Raw genomic sequence first — 21,760 nt, 5'->3', positions numbered from 1 at the left:
ATAATAGAATTTGATATACAAATCATGCTATACAGTCATGTTTTTCCAGGGGTGGTGAAAATGGACTCTGCACATGGAAGGAGGTTAGAAGGTTCCATAGCATATCCTATCACAGTCAGAATTTAAAAGCAGGATGTGTCATCTAAGCAGCTTGTTGTAGTGAGAAGATAAAACATATTCACATTAGGGTTAACAAAAAAAAATCTTCAGAATAGATAATTGAAGCTATCATTTTGTATTACTAAATGGGCAGACTGCCTTTGATGAAAGCCACTCTTCCATTCCAAGTACATCTTGTTCTATAGAAAAGAAAGTCCTTTTCTTTGAACAGTTGCTGTACATATTTCAAATAAAAGTAAAAAAAAAATACTCACAGAATTGAACATTTTTCTTTTCCAGTTCATTTCTCTTAAGTTTGTTACAACATTTTGCTTTTTGCCAATTATTTAGGTTAACATGCATTCAACTTTAAATTAAATTAAAAAAGCATCAACATATTTTCGTAATGTCTTTTGATAATTTTGCCCACGAGCTATGAGATAGGTATACACACCGCACCTTTGATTTTCAATGCACGCATTAATTATCTTCAAGCGGGAATGCCTAATAATTGACTTGAAATTGAAATAGCACAAAAGTATAGGGACAAAGAACAAGAAAGGATCTTAAACCCAGGCCTTGAGCAGAACAATAAAAGGCTTATATTAAACATAGACAAAAGAAAGATTATACTATACAGGCAAACAATATAACCAATAATTGCCCCTAATAAAGCCATGTAATGGTAACAATGCTGTAGAGCGAAGCCAAGAATTCTGAAGGGTTAGTGACAAGTGTGTATGAATTAAATAAAATAATATTGATGTTTTTTTGGCATAAAAGCATAATGCTTTAAAGAGAAATATTAGGCATGCATAAAGAATTGGTAAAGATAATTAAAAAGACAGTTTTCTCTAATGAAACTTTATATTAAAAAATAGGGTATTAGGGAAAACCTTCCCAATCCACAGAAGTACACAGATCCTAGTTAGTGCTTGTATATGATCATTGTTTGGGAGGGGTCGTAACATTTTAACACATGTCCTTTGTATATGGTTTTGAAGGCTTCGGGGTAGAGAACCTGAATGCATAAATGGTTTTAGCTTCACCACCATTGTCAGCTTGTGCCTGACCTTGACAGCGGCCATGTTTGCACAGTGCATACCCTCTTTCCAGGCAGAGGGGAGCATTCTAAGTACACAGTATTCTAGGTGTTGTATACTCCAGCTACTAGATGGTAAGTGACTGGATGGTGTCCAAGTACAATTCCACTAACTCTATTTTGCAATAAAGATGGAAATACAGGGTTGAAATACATATGGTTTATCTGCCAAATAATTTGTAATATTAGCAAGTCATTCTTGTGATACCTGTACCTCTATTATTCAGGAAAGTTACTGTGCTACTTAGCACTGCTGTTTCTTTTGTCAGCTAAAAGCTGGTCATATGTGTGACAGACCCAACTGGGACAGGGGCTTTTGGAGGGGACTATGGGCTATCCTTCTACCCACTGATTATGGCCCGTGGAGGAGATTGTGTCTGCTTCTTCTGGTCAGAGCATGGAAGAGAGCCGGATCCTGAAACCCTTTAACTGGCCAGGAATATCTACCAGGATTTTGTGGTCAGGAAGTGTGGTGGTGTATCTGCCGGAACATTGTGTGAAACAGATCATGCAGACACACCTTCACCAGCCAGGATGGTTTTTCTTATCTTGCCCCGGATGGTCCTCAAGAGCAGCATAATGCAGCATTTGCCCATTTTGCCCCAGCTACTACCAACTTTATATTATTAACTTTGTATTCTATTTTTGCCAAAGATGTGTCACTCCGTAACCTAGATTCAAGCTGGATCGGGGGAGGGACATTCATAAATAAGTGGTGTAATGTACTTTATGTGGCTGTGGAACTGTTTCTGGGCATCCCGGTGGGCACGCCTTGGCTAATCAAGACTAATTGTGGACATGTTTTCCAGCACATAGACAAGAGTGGGGAATTCCTGTGACTAATAGCCATACTTATTTTATTTAGTTATTTTATTTATTTCAGGTACTTATATAGCGTCATCAATTTATGCAGTGCTTTACATATATATTGTACAATCACATCAGTCCCTAACCCTCAAGGGGCGTACAATCTAAGGTCCCTAACTCACATTCATACATACACATACTAGGGCCAATTTAGACAGGAGCCAATTAACCTACCAGCATGTCTTTGGATTGTGGAAGGAAACTGGAGTACCTGGAGGAAACCCACGCAGGCACAGGGAGAACATGCAAACTCCAGGCAGGTGGTGCTGTGGTTGGGATTTGAACCGGTGACCCTAGTACTGCCAGGCGGAAGTGCTAACCACTTAGCCACTGTGCTGCCCCGATAAAACTTGTTTAGGTGCCTAGTTGTTATTAAGATTAATGTTTAAAGGTTGCATTGTAATTTTTTTTCTTGTTGTAAGTCTTATCCTATCTATGCTAATGTCCTCCTGGGGATATATAGTATGTGTCTGGGTTTTAATAAATGGGTTATTCCTTTGGTTTTACCTCAGCATCCTGTCTGTGTATGATATTTGGGATAAAGGACCAGTGTTAGCTATCAGTCTACTGGCAGGGTTTAGAGGGCAGGAGGCACTGTTTGGCTGAGGCACCCAGTAGGGGTGCCAGGTGGTCCGTCACAATACATAATTGTAATTGTCATAATATTGATGTGTGTGACCAATGCACAGACAAAACATTATTCTAGATGTTTTCTTTAGGAAATCAGCTCAGTAATGGGCTGTGTTAAAGCTATCCTTAAACATTTGTGGGAGGTCATATGTGTGACCATAATCCAACTGTTGTTTTTTGTGAATAAATGTACACCTGTTTATGACAATGGATGCTACAGGGTGAAAAGTATGAAGACACAATGATGCCAGCCGTATTTAGAGAAACAGTGGTGATCAGCCGAAAAGATTCCCCGAGTCTGTTGACTGTTTGGATGTTTGTGACAGAATGCTGGTGCCGAAAAGCACTTGCTGAAATCATATTTTGTCTATGAGTAGCAATAGAGACCTAAACTGCATTGCCAACTATAAACGCCAGTATTTTATACTGGACTTCATCTTCAGATAAAAAGTATGATAATAGATGCATGCCAAGCTGTTTTTTTGTCCTCACCAGAGTAAATAGAGAGGGTATACTTACCTAGCAAGGGCACAGCAATAACAACATGACAGATTTCCCAACCCTTCCCAACTCTATCAAATCTAGAAAAAATGCCAGCCTTTGATTGCAGCTCAGGACAAAATGAAAGCATCACTTAAACCAGTAACAGGTGAGTCACATGCTAACCCATACCTGGAAGTGCTTGGTATTTTACTTAGCTCCTAGTGGCCAAAATGGGGCAGCACAGGAGTGAGGAAAAGTGAGCATGTTCTGTTGGAAAGGAAAGAAGTTAAGGGGTTGATTTACTAAAATTGGAGAGTGCAAAATTTGGTGTAGCTCTGCAAAGAAACCAGTCAGCTTCCATTTTTTTTTTGTCAAAGCTTAATCACTTCCAGTCCCGACACTTTTACCCCTTTCCTGTCCAGGCCAATTTTCAGCTTTCAGCGCTATCACACTTTGAATGACCATTGCACGGTCATGCAACACTGTACCCATATGAATTTTTTAGCATTTTTTTGAGACAGATAAAGCTTTATTTTGGTGGTATTTAGTCACCACTGGGATTTTTATTTTTTTTGCTATGTAAATGAAAATTCCAAAAATTTTGAAAAAAAAGTGTTTTTCTTATACAATTTTGCAAATAAATAGTATTTCATCATAAATCTTGGCCAAAAGTATTCCGTTATCTTTTTAGTAAAAAAAAAAAAAAAACCCAAATTAGTTTATAACCAAAAATTATAATTTTTAAACATTTTTTTTACATTTCGTTTTTACCTGTCACCCTAGCAGTATAGTGTCACCATGGTGACACTGTACTACTTGTGGGGGGATGATGAAGATTTTTTTTTTTTTACACTGATTGCTTTTACACCCATAACGGCTGTAAAAGCAATCATTTCTCCTTCTCTCTAGCTGCATTCCTGCAGCCATTGAGAACTACTGTGTGAGCTGTGATTGGTCACAGCTTGTAACATAGTACAAGGCTGTTGTGAATAGCCTTGTACCATGTGACCTCTGTGATCATTCAGATTTCACACGTAGTAAGCAATGATGTCAGAAGTGACATCTTGCTTACTACTCTGCATGTGATCACTGATTGGCCAAACAGTGATCACATGATTGGGACCTCGCACAGAGGTCCCCTCGGACGATCGGTGTTCCACTGTGTCCCGAGGACACTGCGGGCACCGGATCGCAGTGCTGCATGCTCACAGGGAGCACGCACAAGCAGGGTGCGGGGAGGCCATTTATAAACGGCCACCTGCCCCTGCACTGCCACCGTCCAGCCGTTTATATACATGGGCCGGACGGGAAGTGGTTAATTGAACAAGCTGAAGTTAGAAGCTGATTGACTACCATGCAGAGCTGCACCAGATTTTGTGACTTCTGATGCAGCCAGCCGTCAAAACTGGTCAGGTTTTTTTTAACTCTGACTTTCCTCAGCTTTTGGGGTACTTTCCCCCCCTCCTTTATACCTCCACCACCAGAAGTGACCATGGACCGTATACACAAGCCTATGGACTACTGTTGCTTCCTGATTAAGACTTAACCTAGATCTCTGGAAATGGCTAAGTATGACTTTGCCTAATTTGGGGGTTGTATGGCTTGGAACTTTACTTTATCTGGCTGATGTCTCCTTTACCTGGCAAATTATCTACGCTACATTCAGCTTGATCTTTGTGGATAACTTTCGAGTCACTTTTCCATTTGGGAAATATGGAGAATGCTATGCCATCTGGTGATATGCGACATTAAAATTAGGCAACCATCAGGCATCCCTTCACATGTAGTCTTCCACCAATAACTATCTGTGTTGGCCATAGCCTACTTTAGGATTTATACACCGAGCATGAGGTCTTTTAAAGGTCCCTCTCATGGATTTTGAATGAATTATCCACTTAAGGAGTCTGTGTCTGTTCCCATACAAAATGCATGGTGAAGTGGTTATGATGCAAAAAAAACTTGGTTTATAGAAACCTTGCCCCTCATTAGGGTATTCAGTTTTCATGATATTTTCAACATGTATGTGTTTTCTTTTGAAGGGAAACTTACTGCATTTTTCTCACGGGTGCTGTTGATAAGTGGCCAATTATGATTCTATGGGTAGTTGGTTTTGGTATCTTTTAGGTTATTTTCTAATAAAGGGTTGTTTTTCTACAAATTAAAATGTGTTGAGTTGTCCTCTGGGCGTCATATATACATAAAGGTTTTTCCTGGGTTACCATCTACTATTTTTGCATATATGAGGTTGAGCCACAGCCAGATCTTTTATTATTTGCCTTTGCTGCACCAAATTTTGCACTCTCCAGTTTTAGTAAATCAACCAACCATTTAAGTTTACCCTACGTAAATAAAGAAATGGGTCACTTAAAGAAAAAAGCTATATACTTTTATTATAATGTTGCTGTATGTTGTGATCTGTCAGAAATGTCTTTTTGCAAACTTGTAAAGTTACTAAAAGGTCCACTTTAGGGCAAAATTGTTCACATGGAAGATTTTTCCCCACATGCATGTAAAAGCCTGTCTTGTTACCCTATTGCCAGCCCACTTTAGCTTAAAATTGCCAGTAGCAAAGCAACAAAGAACATTTGGCTTAGCAGCGAGGGGCCAATGTAGACATTTTCCATTTCCCTGCTATAACTTCTGCCAGTTGTCTGGATCTTTAATTCCTAAACATGCTTTCTTTTTGGAACAGTAAAACAAATATTACATGAACTCCTGCCAATCTCTTTATTAACATAATGCACAAAACACGGTTCTATAAAAATCTGAACTGTAAGTTTCAGTAGTGAACAACAAGCCTGTCCTGAGAATCCTGAGCCACCTGGGAACTCTGTACAGTACATGAGATTCACAGTCTGTGCCTTGTATCCGCGGAAAAGGAAATTTTATATTTTTCATGAAGACCTCTTCTTCTGAACTTACAACTTATTTTAGCAGTTCAACCACAAACCTCCAAATCCCTGGCAATGCAATAATCATACTAAGAAATATTCCTTATTCAGAATGTCCTTGTAACACAATATTTTTGTGAAGGTGTTATCATATTATTATAATTGTCCGTTGTACATAGGTCTTATGTCATAGTGCTACTTATTTAGTTTCACTGCCTAAATATGTGCTGGGTAAGGTTAAAGCAGATTTCCCTATGGATCTAAAAGTTTCACCACTGGGATGTAGGAAGGCTGTTCAGGCAGAATACATCTGACCATGTTTTATTTAAGGATCCTTATTGAAGCATAGCTTGCATTCTGGTTTATAGTACTCTAGCATACTTCTTCAACCCACTAAATATTCTATACAGTTAAAACAAGCTACAGGGGGTATCATGGGAATTTTGTGTATATTGTATAGTTATCCAAAGTAATTTTGACACATTTTAAGTAGCTTACATGCTGTGTTTTATTTTTCTGATTATATTTTAAATGCAGATTTGTGGATTCTTACTCTACTAGAATTCTTTTTGTTACACAAAGCAATCAGAATCCTTGCTGAATAACCAATCCAGAAAAGTGAATTACATTATAAGCCACTTAGTGTGTATTGTTGATTGTGAAAGTCTGTTGACAGATCTCTGACTGTGGATTTGCAGTGAGAGGAGAGGAGCACAAAGCTTGGTTACTGTATTCTGCAGTACTATGCAGAGAACACAGCATGTATACATAAAGGGTAAATATTGCTGCCACAAGTGGAATTCCAGCTTTCTTCCTACTCAGCCTGAAGCCCCACTTGGAAGGCCTTTTGGCCTTTTATCCTGCAGTCTTAGGCCAGTTTGGTGATGTTGCAGGTTTTTCCTTTATTTCTTTGGCAGTAGCAGTGGATTGATAATCTAGCTAGTATTAGTACAACTAGCCTTTTGGATTTTTCATGCGATTTTTGCCAGTGGCTCTAGCCACTAGTAATATTCACTGTGTTCTCCTGGCAGGGATGCCTCCCTGCCGGGAGAACACAAAGCTCCACAGGAGTGCCATTTAATCCAGAAGTACTGTTGGAAAACTGCTGCAAAAATTACTCTTACCATTTAAAATTTTGCTGGATACTAGGCTGGGCGCTTCTTGCTTGGGAAACAAAAGGAACAATGACAGGAAATTACATGTAGTGTAAAAAAAATCATGTAGTTCTTCTAAGAAGAACATTACACTATACAAAACCTCAGAGTGGCAGATCCACTAATCAGAGTATATTATATGAGAATGGTTGTTGCATCTATACAAGTATACACAGCATGCTAACCAGTACTGTGCAGAGGTATGTCCACGACAGTCTGGGACCACAGGAAATGGGTTGGATGGCCCTGTCCATCATTCTACCCAGATCGTGCTGGATTTTGGAGCAGTAAATGTGTGTGGCTAAAGATAAGGTGAATCCTAAACCGAAAACTGTTTTTTATTTATTTATTATTTTAGTAGGTACAAGGTAGCAAATACAAAAAAACTTAAGTTCCACTTTAAAAGCTATATTTAAGCATTAAAAGTAGATTTTTTTTACATTAATAAGATCACATTCTCATTGACCTTTTTTAATATTTGATGGCTTTTACATATGTTCATGTAAAGGAAAACCTTTTCCGTGTGAATTTGTGCTATCTTGGTGATAGGTGCCACTTGTACCAGTGTTCTGAGGAGATGAAGGGAAGGCATTTACTACAGCCATTCTCCACTGAGGATGGGTAAAACTCTAGGGTTACTCCAGAGCTTATTAGGGATTTATTGATCTCTTACCTAATGGTGCCTGCATAATTCTAGTAGTGATGGTAGTTCTCTACAGACCATTGTGAAAAGATATATAACAATTTTCAGGGTGTGTTTCTTTTCTGCTGATTATTGTTATTCACTTTATTTTGTCTGGTAATAAAACAAGCATACGTTTCCCATCAGTGAAGTAAATTTCCCTGTTTATTTATTAATTGATTATTACAGCTTACTGATCACGCTGACATACTATGAGCTATAGTTTTATTACATTTCATGATGTATTCCCTGAAAACTGAAAATTATTTTAAGGATTTCTCCATTGGGAAAAAAGTTGAGAAAGGCTGATCTAGAAAGAGAAAAGTTAAAGGACAGACTAAAACCATTGTTAAGCCTCACATACTGTACCTATGCTTTCCAGCTCTCTCTAGGATTATAACCCTGCATGTTACACCTAACTATTCTGCATCCTAATGCTGGACTTGCACATTAATTAGTTTTGCATTAATATATTTAAAGTTTTGCTTGAGATTGAAGGATATTCTTTTGATGGTGTTACAAATGTGCTATTTTTTAACTTTAATTGATATTATGATACTTTCTCAGTAAATTTACTTTGATCATTTTTTTGCCATGATCTAAAAAATCAAATACATTTTTTTTATTATACCATATATGCTACAACTCCATATAAAATAGTCAAAAAGCTTCCAGTGTGCTAGATTGCTTTCTTTTTATTTCAATCCTCAAAACATCCATTGAAAGTGATGGAAACATGCCCACAAGTGATTTAGTTTCTGATAGATCTGATCTGTATATCTAAATGATTGGACTGAAACACGAGGGAACCATAAAATGCAAATGTTAACTGCAGGAGTTTAGACAGAATTTATCATTAGTATGCATAATAATTGTACTGTCTAGATTTTCCTACCCTACTCCTTTTAAGCATTATGTATATGTCTAAATGACAGGTACACTTTAAGGGATAACAGTAGAAAGAAAAATTGGCGGTTACATTTATTTCATAAACAGAGCTTACAAGACAAGTGCATTTCAATACATTTGGGTTCTGGTGAAATCTTTACTGTGCAGGAAATTAGAGTTGCACTTCATAGGGTTGATTTACTAAAACTGGAGAGTGCAAAATCTGCAAAAATGCCAAAGCTTAACTGAACAAGCTGAAGTTGGAAGCTGATTGGCTACCATGCATAGCTACACAAGATTTTGCACTCTCCAGTTTTAGTAAATCAACCCCACGTGTTTTCCATTTGAAGACCAATACCTAAATCATTAAGTGTAAATCTAGCTCGAAAGATTCACCATCTCTATTTCTCCTAGTATCCCATGTGATGGGCAGCCAAACATTAAAAAACTGAAAATCTTCCCATGGGGCAAACTGCTCCAGTGACATCTATGTAAAAGGGGATTTATTTTTGTCTTAAGAGATGTCCTCTTCTTTTTATGTTTCTGGGACATGAAGTAAGAGGAAATCACTTTAATGGGACACAGATAGCGACAATAAATACGTGAATAAATAACTATTCCCTACTCTAGCCACAATGATTATATTCATTAATGTAAAACGTATTCCAAGAATATATAAATAAAGGGTAATGTAAGGACTGAAATACTTACTTGTCTTTGAGAAAATGCTTGTGCTTGTTACATGCTTCAACACCTAGACACTCAGTCATGTGACCTCCATTGAAAGGAAAGATTGAAATTCAGAGTAAAGGAGCTCCCTTTTCAGAAGATATTATATGACAAAACTCATAGGTTTCCAGATATGAGGCCATGCCTGAAGGGAGCCTGGAGCAGGATGTGCTCCAAATATCATCTTGACTTTTTATTTAATAATTCCAGCAAGAGTATTAATATAGCTCTGAATTAACACTTGAGTACAGATCCATTTTAAAGTATATCTAAAGCCAAAACATATAAAGTAGGAAATAGGTAAACCTGACATTTTTTGCAAGGTATGTCCCATTGGTGGAGAACTCCCTTAACATCCTGTCATGTAAACACAAAAAATGTATTGAAAATGGGAGAAATTCGCCTTGACAGTAGTCTCCAAAATCAAGTACCCCAATGTTTGCAAATGCCTTTTTTAGTTGACTGTACCATATATGTTGATCTTCCCATATGAGACCAGTCATCAGAGATTCGAAAGCATTTGGAAGCATTGTAGCCTCCTGTAGGTAACTTAACTTTAAATAGAGACCATGTGGGCAAAAATGACTTTATTGCACAAATGCAAAACTTGAACACCAGTACAGTGTCAGCATAAAAATACTATTTCTTCATTGGTCCTAGCAATATTTCATATATTTTATATATAAAGAAGTGGGGTGGTGTCTTTCATATGTCATGGCTAATTTTTGCTGCAGTCCAGCCCTGCTAGTCATGCAAACTCCCTTTTTATCTTAGTGGTAAAACCCATGCAAATGGCACGGAGGCCAAAGGCTTTCTCTTCTGCTGATAGAAACGGCTGCCAGAAACTCCCTGAGGTTACAATTCAGGGTGCAGGCTAAATTATTTCAGTGTTGGAACGTGCTTAATTATATGGATTACTGAATAAATTGTCAAGTGTAAGGAATTATTCTGATAAATTAAAATACTAATTAAACAGGCTGTTGCAGAATTTTGAGAACATTATAGGGTTCCGCTTCTCCAGGTAATTTGCATATCCTTCATCTATGAATTTAATTTTGAAGGGCTTCATTTTTATATTTCAAAACCCCTTTGTTTCACATAAATACAGAATGAAGGTCTTACGGTGGCCACTGCTTTCAGTGTTCCAAATGAGTTCTACTTTTATTGGGAGAAAGAAATTAAATTTTAAAATGTTTTTTTTCCTCTATTCAGGATAAATTGTAGGAAGGCAATTTCTGAAAGAGGTGGGAGAGATTTGATTTTAAATTAATGAGAAGAATCTCAGACTTATTTTACTTTGTACTTTACTTAATCCTTGAAAATGCTTGGAAATATTTTTTCCCTTTTTTCCTTTTTTTCATTTTGCTCGTTTTACTTGTAGTGAAAACAACATCAAGGAACCAAAACAAGCTTGTTTACTAGGGCATTACAAAGAGCACTGATAATGTACTGCTAAGTGTATTAGTCCATAGCAACCATTTTAATTTTTTTTATTGTGGTCAGAATGGTAAATAGCCAAAATATTTTAATTATTCTTTATGGGTTTTTATTTTGCTTTTTTTTTCCTTATAACTGCTGTAATTTTAATTGCTTTTCTGATTAAGCCTATATGATTTTGTATGTTGTTCCTAAAGTACAGGGCAAAGCAATAGATGCACTTTACTGAAGGCCTTCCAAGGAACTTATACTCACTTTCTCTTCACACTAAAGGAACAGGAGCAAAATACCTGTAATTTCCAGGTTGAGGATTATGGGTATTATATGACTCTCACTCCTCTACCTCCCACATGACATTGGTGCTAGTGATTAGCCACCCAGGCATGTAGCTTTGTCGTATGTGTGAGTCTATAACCCTGCATAAAGATCCAAAATGTGACTTGGTGTTTATATATGGATTTATTTTTACTCCTGGTGGCAGAACTTCAATAATGAAAGGAAAGTGAAATGGGTTTCTATTAAAGTGAATCCCTGCCTGGAAAAAAACATCCATTGGTTATGAGAATGGGGAGCATGTGACTTTCTCCCACTTGACTATGCTGGTGCTTAGGGATTGGCTGCTCAGTCAAATGTATTTGTAGCTTGAGCTATTGGGCTCTTTAAGCAACAGTTTTTTTTTGTTTTTTTAGCGAGGTCTTTTAGCAGTTTAACCTCTTGCCATCCGGGTCAGTTTAGACATTTTTCTTTTTTTTTTAAATCTTCACATAATAATCAAGGCCAAGTAATTCATAGATGAAATGACAGGACCATAGCAGATAGAAGGGAACCCAGCTCAAAACAGAGAACAAAGCACCTGGGTGACTACCCGTTAATCAATTACCCATATTGTCCGCGCAGTGGCGGTAGAGACAACATCAAGCCAATATGACCAAATTTGATGAAATTAGGGGGGCATCCTCTATTAGAATAAGTAGTCTGATAAAGCATTAAATTAGAATTCACCAGTCGTTTCCAGTAGGTTATGATGGGGGAGATGGTTTTTCCCAGCTTATAGTGATTGTTTTACGAGCATAAAATAACAGGATAATTAATAAGTTTTGACATTTTTCACATAAATATACAAATCTGCATATTTTTCTAAAAAAAAATAGCTTAGAATCCCCAAACATATGTTTTCTGAAAGCAATGGTCCTGGAGAATAAAATGATGGTTGTTGCAATTTTTTAGATCACATGATATTTGCGCAGCGGTTTCTTAAACACACATTTTCAGGAAAAATACACTTAAATGCATTTTAGTTCACACAAACACAATACAATATTACATTTTTGGTAAAAAATCAAAGAAGATGTTACGTCGAGTAAATAGATGTCTAACATGTCATGCTTTGAACCTGCACACTCCCGTGGAATGGCGACAAACCAGATTAAAATAGATAGATTAAAATATCCATGGGTAATTCTTTAAAAGCCTTTCCAGGTTTCCATTTTAGAGTTAAACAGGAGGTCTGGCTCTTGAATTATTGCTCTCACTCTGACTGACGTTTGTGGTGATACCCTCACATATGTGGTGCAATCACCATTTACATATGTGCATGGAACCTACATGAATGTTAGCATTTGTGCTTGAGCACGAGGGAATAGGGTAGTTTGAGTTTTTTTGGTTTTTGGTTTTATTTAAATGTATTTTTACACTGTCTTTAAATTGCTATTTATTTATTTGAATCAACTTTATTGCTGTCACAAGGGATGCGCAACATCCCTTGTGATACCGTGGGCAGTGACAGTTCCCTGGATCTCTCTTCTGCCCTAAAAAAACATCTGATCAAATCGAGATTGTTGTCTAGCCAGTAACAGCTTGTAAACAATAAACTGAAACTGGCAATGACAGAATCCTCGTAGCTTCAGTGTCTTCAATGCCCTATACATCCAACCAGCAAACACTTACCCATAGAAACCATCACCACATTACGGCTTCTCTTCTCTATTCTGCTACTGACTACTTCTACAACAAAATCTAACCACTGTATAGGTCCAGGCTTGGCCACTTTTGTCTACAACAGCTCATTCTCATTCTCCCTGGATACAGTTGCTCCCTTCTTTACATGCAGAGAATTAGACCTTCTCTGCCACAGCCCTGGCAAATGGAGAACACGAGAAATCTCAAAAGATATAGCTGTGGTTTTGAACAAATGTGGTGTAAAATAAAATCCTTGCAAGCCTGCACCCTGTATACATTCATACATTATCTCATTAATACCCTCTCATTCAGTTCTCGTCAACTCTTTTCTAACTTTAACTTTCTACTTCGCCTCCACTGCCCCCACATACAGTACTAATTTTTTCACTGCCAAGGATATCACCAATCATTTGAGGAAATAAGATAGTTACAATACAATAAGATAAGATACAATTTGTGATGAGATCTCTCCTACTTATTATACCATTTCTACCACCACATCCAATACTTTCCTCTTGACCCTGGTAATACAGAAGAAGTTGCAAAGCTTTTCCTCGATGCTCATCTAGCCACCTGGACCCTTGTTCTCTCATCATTACTGCAGTCACCCTTTTGCTCTGTATTACACTCTCTAACTCACATTTTTTATCTATCCTCTAAGCTATCTTCTCTCTTTTATTCCCCTTTAAAACATTTACTGGTCAACCCATATGCTGAAAAAGCCTAATTGGACTCAGTGTAAACAACTTAGACCCATCTTCTTGCTCTCATTTCCTCCAAACGTCCAGAACACCTCGGGTTTAAATGTCTGATGTTACCTCACTGATAAAAAATCTTCCCAACTCCAATCTGGCTTTTGCCTGCAACACTCCACAGCAACTGCCTTTTTTAGAACCCACTGACAACTTCATAACGGCTAAAACTAATGGCTATTATACCATACTCAAACTATTAGACCTTTCTGCTGACTTTTATACAGTTGACCACCTGCTCTTTCCCAAAAAACATAACTCCATTGGGCTCCAAGACTATGCTTTTTCTCCAAGGTACCCCAAGGCTCTGTTCTAGGACCCCTATGTACACCTACTCATTTGGTCAGTTGATAACGTTTGATGGCTTCCAGTACCATCTCTATGACAGTGTTTCTCAACCTTTTTTCAGTCACGGCACCCTTTAAAATTATAGACAATCTCGAGGCATCCCATTCTAAAATGTAAAAAACTTGTCTACTAGTTTTATATAATGCAGCAACATCTACACACATAGTACATCCAAGGTTAGAGGTGAATCATTCTTTTAAAGCAAATATACCTTTGCACACTGGTACTGACTAGAATTCCAATGTTTCTCCCTCAATTTCTCTCCCTCACTCAGCTTATGTTACTCCATTGCTGTTGGAGAGGGGCAGGGGAGGGGAAAAAAAGGATGATTTGGAGGCACCCGACATACTCATTATCAACTGATGATATCTTTGGGTGTCAGGATGCCAGCAGCTAGAAGGTCATAAAAGTGCACATTGAAAACCTGTGGCTTTGTGTAACTAAAAGGCAGGCTTGATCCACCTGCTGGCTTGTATACAGTTTTTGGGCTATTTTTAGGCATATTGCCAAGGCACCCCTGAAGATACCTGAAGGCACCCCAGGGTGCTTGGGCACTCTAGTTGAAAAAGTTTGCTCTATGATGACAAAATCCATATCTATCACTGTACTCTTCAAATCACCTTAGTCTCCTAGTCACAAATCACTAATCTACTAAGTGACATATCAGTATGAAAATCACATTTCTTAAAACTCAGTCTTTCCAAAACTGAACTCATAGTATCCTTTCCCTTCTTCAACATTTTCACTGAGATTAATAACACAGCTATCAGTCATGCCCCTCATACCAGGTGTTAACCTAGACTCTGAATTTCCTTCCAGTGCCACATCCAATCACAGTCCATATCTTGCAACCTTCACCCCCTGTAACATTTCTCCCTCATTAGTGCCAGAAACTTAATTTAGGTGCCTTTAATAAAGAGACAAATCACAGAGTAAAATATTACTTAGAATGAGTTATGATACCTTTGTTCCTATTTTGAAGAAAACATTTTGGTTATCATTACGGTAATTAAATTCTGGTCCCAACACCCTTTGGCAATGCGCATGTGCATTCATATATGTATTATGCAAGCACCAAGAAACCGGAAACTGAAATGTCTACACCGTGTTCCAAATTATTATGCAAATTATATTTTTCTCATTTACCTAAATAATTGATGTAAATAACAGTCAGCATAATTCTCATGTTATCAACTATTAAGAGTACAATTCAAATTTTATTGAACAAACCTCCTAATGATAACAGTATTTTTTTAAACATAAAAAACTTCCAATGCACTGTTCCAAATTATTACGCACAGTAAGTTTCAAAACACTTTATAGGTTGTAAAGACCTGAAAATTGTTATTTGTTGTGTTTGCAGCATATTTACTGAAATCAAAAGCTATTTCAATCAAACTTTTAATAACATTTTACGTTTTTAAACATTGTAACATAGGACCCCTTATTTGATAGCAGCTTCACAAGTCTTGCATCCATTGAACTTGTGAGTTTTTGGACAGTTTTTTTTAAATTTGTTTGCAAGATGTCAGAATAGCCTCCCAGAGCTGCTGTTTGGATGTAAACTGCCTCCCACCCTCATAGGTCTTTTACTTGAGGATGCTCCAAAGGTTCTCAATAGGATTGAGGTCAGGGGAGGATGGAGGCCACACCATGACTTTCTCTCCTTTTATCCCCATAGCAGCCATTGATGCAGAGGTATTCTTTGCAGCACGAGATGGTGCATTTTCATGCATGAGGATCATTTTATTACGGAAAGCATAGTTCTTCCTTCTGTACCAGGGAAGAAAGTGGTCAGTCATAAACTCCACATACTTTGCAGAGGTCATCTTTACACCTTCGGGGACCCTAAAGGGGCCAACCAGCTCTGTTCCCATGATTCCGGCCCAAAACATGACTCCACCACCACCTTGCTGATGTCGCAGCCTTGTTGGAACAGGGTGGCCGTCCACCAACCATCCACTACTCCATCCATGTGGACCATCCAGGGTTGCACGACACTCATCAGTGAACAGGACTGTTTGAAAATTAGTCTTCTTGTATTTTTCTGCCCAATGCAGCCGTTTCTGCTTGTGAGCATTGGTTAGTGGTGGCTGAATAGAAGGTTTATGCACAGTTGCAAGACTCTGGAGGACTCTACACCTTGATCTGCGTGGGACTCCAGAGGCACCAGCAGCTTCAAATATCTGTTTGCTGCTATGTAATGGTATTTTAGCAGCTGCTGTCTTGATCCGATGCATGGATCTGGCAGAAATCTTCCTCAATGTGTTTTTATCTGCACGAACCCGTCTGTGCTCTGAATCAGCCACAAATCTCTTAATAGTGCGATGATCACGCTTAAGTTTTCGTGAAATATCTAATGTTTTCATACCTCGTCCAAGGCATTGAACTATTTCACTCTTTTCGTCAGCAGAGAGATCCTTTTTCTTCCCCATATTGCTTGAAAATGGTGCTCTGCTTAATAATGTGGAACACCCTCCTTTAGTATTTTTCCTGAAATTGGGCTCACCGGCCAATCTAATTATCACAGGTGTCCGAGATTGTTTTCAGTGATCAAAAGAGCCTTGAGACACAATGCCATCCATGAGTTAAACTGAAAAAACTAAATATTTAATCTTTGTGACACTTAAATAGAATTTGCATAATAATTTGGAACAGGGTGTAGATCATGAGTAATTTCTTCACAGGGTACTTGACAGTTAATTAAATGATAGTCCAAAAAAAAAAAAAACAGATTTGTTTGTGTACGACCAGATCTGCAAGATTTATTAAATGCAACTACATATGGGACCTGCACAAATTTTCTTTTTTTCCTAATAAAACAGTTTTTTAGAATAACCAATGTGGTCAACATCCATATTTTAGTCTGCATATTTTAAGGCACTGCTGATCAAATTGCCATTATCTAGGGCTTGTGAAGCATATCTTTGTTGTTATGGTGGTTACGTTAAGATTAGACGCACAGGATCTGCTTAGAAGGTATTTTGCATGTGTGCAGCAGATGCTAATGGTCTGATACAACTTCCATGAAGGTATTGTCACATAAATAGCTTTAGAGACTCTGGCAAACTTTTCTGACATGCTAATCCTAGTAGCTGACTATCAAGCTTCAGCTGTGTCTTAAAGAGGAACAACATTTTTTTTGTAATATATATATATATTTACAGGGGTTGGTCAAAAAAATGCAAAAACTACATGGTTTGCAGGTGTGAAAGTGAATATATATTTTGTGTTGAAACCAAAAGTGATGTAACATTCTTTTGCTTCCACTGTGTGAAGAGACACCTAGCTAACAATTGGGAAGCCTCACTTTCGTCATTCATTGCGTGTGCTGCTAGTAATATGCAGTCGTGTCAGAGTTTACTGAGCTTCAAAGAGGGCAAATTGTTGGTGCAGGCTTAGCTGGTGTCTCTGCAGTGCCTCTGAAGTTGCCAATTTATTTGCCTTGTTGCGAGGTACAGTATCAAAGGTTATGACAGCATGTAGAGTTTCTGGGAAAACTTCTGATAAGTATAAGTGTAGTCGACATGGTCAACTGACTGAAAGAGACAAAAGGACATTGTTTAGGATTGTGACCCAGAATACAAAAATAACTATATACAGGGGCGGACTGACAACTCATGGGGCCCCCGGGCAATTGGGGATCATGGGGCCCCTGTGTCCTTGCCCAAACTCAAAAAAGCCTGTGAAAAAGGTACCAGGGGCATTTCATGGGGCCCCCTACTGACCCCGGGCCCTCGGACAGTGCTCGAGTTTCCAAATGGTCAGTCCGCCCCATATATATATATATATATATATATATACACTGTATACACACACGCACTGGGTTAGCTAGCTACCTTTGACATGATAGAAAAGCATCTTGCTTTGCAGATACCTTTGTCTATAGAAGGGGTGCTCAACCTTTTGAAAAGCGAGGGTCACTTATGTGAATTGGTAACTTAGGTTCCACAGTGAGTATAACAAACATGCCTTACTGCATATTCAGACTGATTCTACTGTTGTGGGTTTAGTAATACTTTAAGCTCCTGGAAAAAATCTTTACTGTATTAACGTTAGATCTGTGGATGGACTGTAATTGGAATGATGGCTACTTTATGGAACTGATATAGTAGGCATTTTAATATCATGCAGATATACAAATACAGTTTGTAAAACTCTGGAAACATTCTTCTGTCAAGTAATATTTTAATTTTTATTTTGTTCATAGCTGCCAATAAGGACAAGCTGGAAAAAAGCACAGGACTTAAAATTCTGCAGACGGGAGTTGCAGAGGTATGATCTCATGTTGTATAACTTTCTTACACTCTGCTATGTACAAGAGAGAATAATATTCTGCTTTTAAAGTGTATCTGTTGCTCATAATTAATGGAAACAGACATTTTCTTGGTTGGACCAAAGACCAAACAGTGGGCCTCTCAGTCCATTGACCAGGACTCCCAGGAACTGTTGCATTAGTTCTTATTTTCTCCAGTGCAGAGGACAAGGAATGGAAGATATATGACTGACTAGCATGGTCTGCAGGTAGTAAAGATCAACTTAACGTGGAGCACGGGATCTAACGCAAAAAGTTTGGAGTCCAAGAGATAACCTTTATTGGTTAACTTAAAGTGTTACTAAACCCAGGACCCTGCATTCACTATATCTGGTCTCCCACAGTACACAGAACATGGAAATGCAATTATTTTAGTAATCATAAGCTGCTAAATACCTTTTCTCATCAGCAGTTAGAGCAGTCTTGTGACTTCTATCAGTGTTGAGCAAAGCGCTGGTTACAGCCTGTAGGAGGAGTTTTCTCTAGGAGGATGTAGAACCCCTGACCTCTGCCTGGGCAGTACTGATTGGCCCTGTGCTGATCACATGCACTTTCCCTAGAAAAAAAAACTTTTCTAGCAATACACACAAAACTGAGCATGTGCAGTGTCTCCACACAATATGTCTTATCAGGAGATATATTGAGGACAGTAGAAAAAGAGGAGGAACAGAGAAGACAGGATCAAACATCCTTTCTACACAATGCAGAGTATTAATACCTTAGTGGGTATAACAAGCATGCTTTACTGCATATACAGACTGACTTTACTTTTGTGGGTTTAGTAACACTTTAGGTTATTAAAGTAGCAACCATTCAGGATAACGTAGATTCCTAATTCTCTGCATTAATTGGTGGCTAACATGAGACAATACACTACTACAGCACATGATATAAGAAAACCCCTGCTTACCCATTTATGACTTTGTGGGTAAGTGCTTGTAAGAGCTGAAAGGCATACATGGATGTTTTATTATATCTTATGCCACAAATAAATTTGACCTTTAGCATTTGGAGACTCTGCTGCTTGTCCAATTATTTTGTTGCTTGGATCCGTGTTCCAGAAAATGTTTTTTGTTAATTTGTTAAGAATCATTTTTATCACTGATGCGCAATGTCAGAACTTTTGACATTTGCCCTACCTGTCATATACTATTGTCTAGTCTCTGTATTACACTCCTGAAATGCTCTTGTTTGTATGGTCTGCACACTTGTCTACTTTCTAATGTTTGCGTTAGGCTGGAGGTTCCATGTGTACCAGTTTTTCTTAACATCATTCCTGTTTGAGAAGAAGCTCCAACTCTCTCATGTCAGTAGCTAACCTACAAATACCAGGCCGCATTCTAGTTCTCTAATCTATTCAGTTTCCTAGTGAATGGTATGACTTCCCTGTAACTATAGTGTGGGCCACGAGTCATAGGGCAGCTTCTGTTATGGGAGGATGGGATCTGCTTCTCAGTCCTTTAAAGTAACAGAATTATTTCCTGTACTGCTATAACACAATATTATTACATTGTAATTTACATTAATCCATGTATATTTGTTCCTGCACCCGATAGAACAATTGCTAGTGTCGTAGAAGAATGTATACACCCTAGCATCAGTTTGTAGAGAAGTTGGATCTACCAGAATGTTTATTGATAGAATGAAGCTGTGGCTTTTAGAGCTTCTAATCCTGTCTATAAGATAAAAATTGTCTTGACTGGAGTTGGACTTCTTTTGCGTACTGAAACCCCCCATTTGTTGATCTCCAACATTATTATAGTTAATTATTTATGTAGGGAAAAAACAATTCCATTAAGCACCAATCCCTGTTGCACATCCTTGCAGCTTTGAACCCATGGAGGTTGTATGTTTCTCTGCATTTTTTGGGGTTTCCTTCAGGTGCTCTGATTTGTTTTCCAAAAAATATTTTCTTGTTTGATTAAAGCTCAGCTCCAGGCAAGATTCAATTTATATACAAATAATGTGAATGCCTTACCATTTGTAAGTCATTACATTGCTCATGTAATGCTTCCTTCTCTTGCAATTGCCAGTTTAAATTATCTTCCAGGCAGTGAGGGCACATCACTTCCTGTTGAGGTGACTGTTCACCTCTGCTTGCTATATGTATGCTTGGTGACCAGTCTTCTCAGTGCCCTCTCTTTAGGCTGTGCTGACGTAATGACCTCAGCAGTGCCTGCCTCTGTGATTGTGTATATTAAAATAAATTCTGCTTGTGCCTATCTAGCTCCATCCAGACCCACATAGCTCCACCCAGCTCCTACTACAGCCAACCCTTTCTTCTTAATTCTTCGAATGTCATTCACCACTCTGACAGGTCTCCCAAGGAGGCACATAGGAAATGTAGTTGAGCAGTGCAACCTAAGTACAACATATAAATAAAAAAAAAGCAAAAATAGGGCGCACTCTCTTCGTGCATTACTGTGGTGAAACATGAGTTTATTTAAAAGCATAAAAGTGCATACTCACAAGCCAAAGGGGATTAAAACAGAGATACAGAGTCAGTGGTGAGGGTCCAAAGTAACAGGAGACCCTTATTGAGGTAGGCTGACACATTTTGGGAGACGTACTCTCTTCTTCAAAGCTAAAATGTAGGCCTACAGTTGCAGACCCTTCTTCCCAACAACCTGTGGGTGAAGCATTTTTGGTCAGTTACTGATGATGTCACTGGCCATCAGAAATGAACATTACACTACTTTTAAACAAGGTAGGGAAAAAATTATTTGCGCAGACCACAGCACAGTGATGGGGCAAAGATGAGCAGTAAAAAAAGACTGATCTGAAAATGAATTTTAACTGTCACTTCACTAATTTGGCTTTAGAGTATGGTAAGGACATCAGACTGTGTGTTCCATTATGGAAAATAAATTACGTGAACAGGTTTGTGTCTATTGCAAACAAAACAGAAATCGCACTCAGAGAAATAGTGAACCTGCTTGCACATAAATTGATACTAATTGAAATATCCAAATGTAAATAAAAGTGCTACGCTAATTCAACAAGATAAAAAACACCAAAAGCAAATCATGAACATCATCACGTACCACGATACCAAGAAGTGGCTTGCCTAAGTCCCGGAACCAGCAGATATTATTTGATAAGTGCTTACATATTTTTAACCATGTATTTATTACATTTCAATACATTTTACTTGGTTTCACACTATGTGGTTCCTTTGCCTCTTCTCTTATCATATGGCAAAAGGTTTGGAAGTTGGAGGAGGATGTTTTGCTGATGGAGTCGCTGGACCTAGAGGTGGTTCATACTATCCTATGTGGGACCTTACACACATATGCACTTCTGACTCTTTTGATTTAAAGAGTCAATGCACTCTGGTTAAAATGTTGGATAGAGCATGTGGTGGTGGACCACTGAGGTGGTGAATTATGTAAAGAGTTATCACAATCTGTGGATGAAGATTCTC

The 21,760-nt window shown here is 38.1% G+C and overlaps 1 protein-coding gene across 1 annotated transcript in view; it reads left to right on the top strand.

Annotated features, from left to right (window-relative positions):
* Nucleotides 1-21,760, top strand: part of PTPRN2 (protein tyrosine phosphatase receptor type N2) — a 1,146,107-nt gene that overhangs the window by 689,392 nt on the left and 434,955 nt on the right. The window contains exon 12 of the mRNA XM_089694046.1: nucleotides 18,232-18,296. Within this exon, the coding sequence (XP_089550172.1) occupies nucleotides 18,232-18,296 (65 nt within the window). The remainder of the gene's footprint in view (nucleotides 1-18,231; nucleotides 18,297-21,760) is intronic.

This window comes from Staurois parvus, unplaced genomic scaffold (assembly GCF_062004578.1).
Source record: "Staurois parvus isolate SC_StPar_1 unplaced genomic scaffold, SC_StPar_1.0 ptg000005l, whole genome shotgun sequence".
NCBI classification, from domain to species: domain Eukaryota; kingdom Metazoa; phylum Chordata; class Amphibia; order Anura; family Ranidae; genus Staurois; species Staurois parvus.
This window is presented reverse-complemented; position numbering and strand designations above follow the sequence as displayed.